Here is a 7,468-nt window from a genome sequence, read left to right as displayed (position 1 = left end):
GTGATGTATGCGCGAATGTCAAACAAACACACTTGCCAACAGCTAAATGTAAATTTCTTCTCACAAAGGCAGCCTCCCACAGAGTTTGTGTTGGCCTGGGTCTATAAACATATATTCCAAACATATTTTATCTTTAAGAAAGTTGCTTTAATGGAAAAAAAACGCATTTAAAAAGTTATACAAAGTACCGCTTTAATTACGATTTTGTATTTTGAATATGTTTGCTTACTTTGTAGATTTATGTCTCCAGCAATTAAAAGTTGAAAGAGACTGGGTAAAGAGAAGCAAAGAACAAGGAACATAACAGTTGTTTTCACTAGCAATACTGGCTTCAAGGTGCTTTGCTGCAGACAAACCTTGTGATTGCGCGTATGCGAAAGAGAACTCAGACTACCGTGAGTCATCTGCTCCATATTTTCATTTGCCTGGTGGTGTCCTGATGTTTGCTCCCGCTGTCCTCATGCAACTTCTCTCAAACCATGTTTGGAGGAGAAAGTGTTTGTAAGCTTTCCTTCGAGGCTGCTTGCCGCTCAGTGAAGGACCCTCTTGGTGGTCATGTCTGTGTAAATACACCTGCCTATTCACTGTGTCAAGTCTGTATTACTTTTTTCTCATTTTTCTGTTCTGCAACATTTCCTGGTTTTATTGAGTGGTTCCTCATTGACTCGGAAAGATCAAAAGAAAAATGTGCTTGCGTGTAGTATTGGATCATTCCTGTCCTATTAGAGAAAATGTACAGATACTCTAGGAAGTGTCATATGGTTAGATTAGCAATAACTGAAGCCCGATTCCTCTTTTTCTGTTACTGATTTGACTACGGCATTCTCTAAATGCTCCAAGATGCAATACTGAAGGCCATAAAGGCTTTTCATCTGGGAGAGAAGCATAAAGGTAGAGGCAGAATCTTCTCACAACCATTAATGACCACAATGCATCCGATACACAGCGATATAGGCAGTACCCACCCTGGAGAGCCATCAGGGTTGCTATTTCATCCAACACGCCTCCAAAACAAGGCGTTTCTCTGAACGATTTCGCATAACCATGTCGTCAGTGCAGACGGACGGAATGAAACGGGGGGCAGAGGAGCTGCTGGCATTGGCAATTAGTTATTCAAAACTGCGCACAGTGCAATAGTACAGCATCCAGGTGTGGTTTTAACCCACCTCAGTATGAATCTGTCTGGAACGCAAAAGACCACTGTATTTAGAGCTGCTTATAAACTGAAGTTTAAACTTCCTAGTTTCTAATTATGTCTGTTTATTCAAACTGAGATTTTCCCATTGCTCTTCTCAAGAGTCCCAACTGTTTTACTAGCTGACTCGGTGAATAAGGCAATTGAAGCTACACGAGCATCTACTTCTCCATAATCCTCAACTGATACAGAGCCACAAGCAGTAGCAGTTTACTCCAGAGAAAAGCCTAGGAAAACAGCAAGTTTTCCACCATTTGTTGTCTAGAGATGTGCTGAGTAGGTTTAGATGAACTGGCAACAAAAACTATCTTGCTTCTATGGAAGTGCTCTAGCCCTGCAACAGATAAAGCAAACTCCCTAAAATCCTCAGTATAGACTTGTTTTATTTGTGCTAATAACTACATTAGCATGAGTCTGACTGTAGAGTAGTTGTGTCCTTAAAATCCAGAGATTAATTGGTAATTAAAATCAGAAGAGGTGCACCAGCTCAGGAATTCACCTACTGTAGCAGGAGTGAACGCATCTGAGTGCAACTCAACACTGAGGAAACTTTTTGTTTGAGGGGGAAAAAGCAATCGATGACCACTCATGGCATTCCTACAAATAGCACTAATGGAAAAAAAAACTACTGGAAAGACTATTTTTAAAATGTGGTTTACTCTTAGAGCCCTGTGAGACTCACCTATGACATTAGCATAATCTGATAGTGATGTGACATCTCCTTTCAAATCCATCCTTTCCTCAAGGACATCAGGAGAGGTGAAAGCTGACAGCATTTCTTTTACACTGACAGAGCTGTGGGTCAAGCGAGCACCACACCAGTTTACACGAGGGCTGAATTTGACCTGGTGCCACGACAGCTCCCAAAAGATCCTACAGTAAGCATTGATGTATTCAAGGCTGTGCATGGTGGCATCACGACGAGACAGCCATTTTAAGGGCAACGTTGAGGGCATCTTTCATCCTGGGGCAAACACAGAGCATTGGAAAGATGTCCTGCTACAAAAATTTTGCGACAAGCTGCCATGATCTCCTGCAGGGCAAATACAGGAGTCTACTGATGAAGACAAGCCATCAGAGCCTGCCTCAGGTGCTGACAGCGCTTCTTTAACACATCCACTTCTCTAACACAAGCCTTATTCTCAACAACAGCTGCTACTGATCGAGCTGTTACTGATTGGGCATCTTCTCCTTGTCGGCTAAAAGGCAAAAGCAAATCTGTCGGAAACAACGTGGCCTAGCATCTTGTGGGCAGAGGGCTGGATCACCTTCTAGTCCGCTGACTGCACGCTCACATCCAGCACAGTGAGCCAAAGGTGCTTTTGTGTAGGCCTGAGGAAGACCAGTTGATCTTTTGGAGGCAGGAGAGAAGGCTGTGTGATGAATGGGCAAGGCTCGCTTCCAGCCACCTGACCCGCCTGCCATCTAGTGTATGTTCAGGACATATTTCCAGCTCAGCACAGCGATAGCTGGAGAACAAAGAAGAGAATTAGTCTGGACTAACGTGGCACGTTACCAATAGAGTATGCTGAAATAGCTTAGCCTTTTCATCCCAGGACTCTGCATTATGTAAATAGGGCACACCCCCCAAACACAGCTCGCCAGCAGCGACTCAGCTACAACGATCACGTTTGTTCTCAAAAACACAGCAGACAAAACCCAGCGCTTACTTAGCTGTAAAAGAAGCAGCAGATTACACTTTCAACATCCAAATGTACCACATTTACACATGATGAACTAGGTGTAGTGGTCTAGGTATATACTTTTAAAATCAGTTATCTGCTTCGTCTATTTAGCTGTCCCTCAGGAACAGAACTGCTTGTGCTAGATATGCACAACCGCTGACAAACCAGTGGTCCTCTGCCACACCGAACCCTAGCGTTCAGATCAGTGTATCAGGCATCAGTTTGTTCCCTTCTGTGCCAAACAATCAGCTGTTTTCCATAATTCTTCATTTCCGTACATCCATCAATTTCTGTTGTTTTTCTTTAATGCATCTTCTAATTTGGAAGGCGACTGAGTAATAAAGGATAGTAAATTTGACTTGAGAAACAAGGATGGAACTGAGAGCAGAATATGCCTCTACAGATATCTCAGTAAATTTTCCATGCAGGTCCATATTTTCTTGTGTCAGGGAAATCAAATTTGTGACAATCAGTGCCTAAGAGTTGCCTCTTTCCTTATTAAACAATAAAGTTACCTGGGCTTCCTGACAAAAAACACTTCAAAGGAACATCAATGAGACTTTTTTTATAGATTCATATATATATGAATACATACAGGCTCTTTGCTGATTGGTCTCCAAATCCGTGGAAAATAGTCAAAATTATTTTGGAACTATCAAACCCAAACTCACACCCATGTTCAACAGTTGTTTAATCTCAAAACCGAGTCACAATGCTTTTGAGATCCAAACACAGACACGTCTACAACAGTCAAAGTTCAGGGAACTCTGAGCTATGAACAACCGAGTCAGCTCTGGGGACACGTTAAAAACGGGCACAGCACTGGGGAGCTAATTGCCTCCTACCTGGGCTAATTAGCTTTGATGCAGCAGTGCAGTAATGCAGCTATCCTGCCTGTGGATCTGGCACTGCCTTGCAACTAAGACGATGACCTTAAATCACTGTAATGCCTGGGCAGCGCTGTGACTCGCAGTCATCTTCCATGGAACAGAAGACAAAAAGAATTAAGTCAATTTTGTAACGGTCAGCGATGGATGCTGTTGTCGCTCCGACTTCAATGAATATAAATATATGCATATTTTGCTAAATTCAGCCATACGTGTGCGTGAGATCAGTCTTCTCAGGAGTATGACAAGTCTCCCCTGCCCTACTTTTGGTGTTGCACTATCACAGCGGTAATATCACGGCAACTTTCCCTTCCCTGCTTCCTTCGATATGCACTTAGGCTAAAACGAGCTGCTGGCGGCTGGGACAGGAACATCTCTGAGTCATTGCCTGCAGAAAGGTTTCTAACTAGATGCCCTTTTGTCAGTGTAACCTAGTGGAAATGAGACAAAAAGATAAAATTATCCTGCCTCTTAGGTTTAAAATATTGCTTTTGAGTTAAGTTGTTTTCTGCCTGACACATACAAGAATGGCTAAATTTTAACACGGACCTGGGGCTCGTGTTTCTGTTGTACAGCATGGGGTTGAGCAGAAGAAAAGGGAAGCTGAAGCAGAGGACAGATGGCTGTTACAAGAATCATTCTTTTTGTGTGTTCGATTTTCCAAGAGAACTTGGGGAAAAAAAAAAAAGCCAATTTCATCTTCGCTTCATTCAGCCACCGCAGGGACCAGGAACAAGTCTGGATCTTTTAGTTTGACTGCACACGTTTCCCTCATTTCAACGAGCGGAGTAACAGCAGCAAGGTCTCAGCCCCTTTTTTTTTTTTGCCCTCCCGCTAAAGGAATAGCTCCGCTCACACAGGCTGTAGATCAGACAGCATAAAGGGTATGAGTCACAAACATTTAGCCAGTTTGTTACATGCATTTAAAAATTAAATGTGAAACTACAGCAATGAAACCTAGCTGCAGCACTCTGCTATTAAATCTTTGCTTGGGGAATTTTTATGAGGTTTGGATTAGGAAGGTCCTGCTGGTCCTATTAGTGGGAAATAATGTGGTTTATTGATATTTTTATTTCAACAACTGTGTAAAAGTGTCCATTGGGCAAACCCGCCTTCTCCACTTCCCCAGGAGTACCTGTGAATAAATAAGCGTAAAGGCTAGTGTAGTTCATTGTGCAACGCAGGGACACCAAATGCAAGAAGTGAAGAAAGCCCTCCTTGCTTCTGGTTTGGGGCAAGGGGAGGGGGGCGTGCAAGAGGGGGTCTCCATGCGTAGGGGCAGCGGGCTGAGGAAAGAGCGCTACGTGCAGCTATGACCTGGACCTCGCTGTGGAAGGGTACTGTAGGACGACAGCCGCTGCTGCTGAATTTAAGAAGGTGGAAGGAAAACTGGATTCCAATTGTAACTGCAGTGTGTCCAAGGCACAGGGCAGAAAACATTCTCCATTTGTATAAAATACAGATTTGTATGTAAATATTCAACAATAACTTCTCTAGTAATGAATAAGAAATAAATTGCTTATTTGATGTATGATAAAACCATTATTTTGCACAGATGAGGCAGATGACACTTGATTTATATTGTCTTGCAAAAGCTTCAGACAATTAAGGGGAAAACTGTTCTGAGACTTATTACATTGACAAAATTCTGGTACAGCTAACAGCAATATGATTCACACAAGGATCGTCTGGCATGTAAAGCTCGTTTTAACAGATACCAATGTGACATACATAAAGCTGTCAGGCTTTCTCTAAAGGACAGTCATCCACTTCATGTTTCAAGTGCCAAATTAATTATATTTGACATTTAATTTATAACCTAAGGTATTTTAGGTTTGGAACTTGACTATGATAACAGCAGATTAGAGCAGCGCTCCGTTTGACAGAATCAATTTTTCAAGTTATTTTCCTTGTGCGTGGGTCTTGATTCAGATTTTTGTGTATCGAGCTTGCGTACAGGACACTGATACCTCTAAGCAAAGTAGGCTTCGTTCGCCTCCTCCCCCAGCCATTCCATGGTGAATTATTTTGCACTTTGAAGCAAGTTTCTTCTGCAGTCTTAATCACAAAGCTCCACCTAATGGAACGAGGGGAGAACTGTGCACAGAAAAAGAAAGGGAGAGAGACACTGCTAAGCACTGTTATCAAGGGAAAACTGCTACACAACCGTAAGCAGTTATTCTCCTCCGCCTAATGTATAAAGTCACCCCTTCCAAGGGCTTTAAAACTTTGAGGTGGGAGGAAAGCCAAAAAAAAAAAAGCTTTATCTTTTCATCTGAAATCGTAACCTTCTTTTTATTGTTACTGATAGATATTGCAATCCATCGGCGCTAATATTTCACACTGATATGTCCCACCTTCTAGGTTCCAAAGCATTTAAAAATAATAAAGATATAAAATAACCTGTAAATGTAGGTGTATATTTACTGATAGACAGTTCATTATTGAAAGTGAAACCTTTCAACAATGAATCAACTAGCCCTTAAAAACTTTTCTATCAATTTCCCCACTGAAAACGAAGGCTCTCTGTACAATTTTACGTCATTCATTGATATCACACCGGAACACAGCTGGAACACTCGCATTTCAAAATACTGCTGCAGCAAAGGAGCTGAAGAATTAAAAAAACTTTGCAAAGAGCAATGCCAGTTTCAAGGCAGAGCAATTATTTTTTTTTAAATGAAGTGCTTTGCAGATGTTAATATAAAAGATTGGACAAATTCCTGCGAAAGCTTAAAAATCCACTCACACTTTCAGAATTGCTCCCCACTCAGAGGAAGGCTCCGCGGCCACTTTCAGACTTTTTCTGCAACAGAAGGTACAAATCTAAATGTCACCTCGTATCAAGACAAACCATTTCACTAAAGAACCAGGACACTTGTCAGGATCATCTTATTTAAGATGACTAACGCAGTGATAGCCCTGAGCGCGTATTTTGAAATTGTCCGTAGCAGGACAAGACTAGCTCCTTGTTCTTAGTAAAAATGCTAGTTTGGTATTTAATGGTCTTCTATCAAGAACTGCACTTTGATATTCTGCACAAATAGACCTGCCAATCTAAAATTTTGATTTCTAACATTTACGATCAGACGTAGAGGTATGACATCCACGGCAGAGTATCTGCAATTAGAAAGGTGGTTAAATCACGTCTTCAACAAATCTCAAATACACTAACGTGCAGTTAAATCAGGCTATTTCATGGCCAGCTCAGATTTTGTGGTTTTTTCATCTCTTAACTGCATTACTATCATTAAGCATGGTTCATTAACAGGCTTTTCTTAACCCTACTTCTATCCCTCCTCTTCCTTTGATGCCCTGGATCGGCGCGTGTAATGGCTCGGTTCTGCCTGACCTTCCGTCCTTCGTTTCACAACATCCCTGGTAACGCAGCTCTCTCTGAAACTCCAGCTCCTCCGCTAAATTTGGCGACACGTGGACAACAAGTCCAAAATTTACGGGGTGGAGGAAGGCAGGACCGGCAAACGGATGGCTAGGCAGCGCAACGCCATTACCCGTGGTCCCCGGGAACCCCGAGGGAAGGGAGAGACGCGCCTGCCTCCTCAGCCCGCCGGCGTTGCCCGGACGCGCCGCAAGACAGCGGGCTGCAATTGCCTTAAGCCACCCGCTCAACCAAGAAGCCCGCCGCGGCAGCGAGGGACCGGGCAGGCCAGGACGCCGGGAGCCGGGGACCCCTGGGCGTC

General features: G+C 42.9%; 1 protein-coding gene across 1 annotated transcript in view; it reads left to right on the top strand.

The window, feature by feature from the left end:
* The first annotated feature begins 7,253 nt into the window (after window positions 1–7,253).
* The window catches only part of EEF1E1 (eukaryotic translation elongation factor 1 epsilon 1), an 18,673-nt gene continuing 18,458 nt past the window's right edge, over window positions 7,254–7,468 (top strand). The window contains exon 1 of the mRNA XM_009326537.1: window positions 7,254–7,463. Coding sequence (XP_009324812.1) covers window positions 7,254–7,463 — 210 coding nt within the window. The remainder of the gene's footprint in view (window positions 7,464–7,468) is intronic.

This window comes from Pygoscelis adeliae, unplaced genomic scaffold (genome assembly GCF_000699105.1).
Source record: "Pygoscelis adeliae isolate BGI_AS28 unplaced genomic scaffold, ASM69910v1 Scaffold186, whole genome shotgun sequence".
NCBI classification, from domain to species: domain Eukaryota; kingdom Metazoa; phylum Chordata; class Aves; order Sphenisciformes; family Spheniscidae; genus Pygoscelis; species Pygoscelis adeliae.
This window is presented reverse-complemented; position numbering and strand designations above follow the sequence as displayed.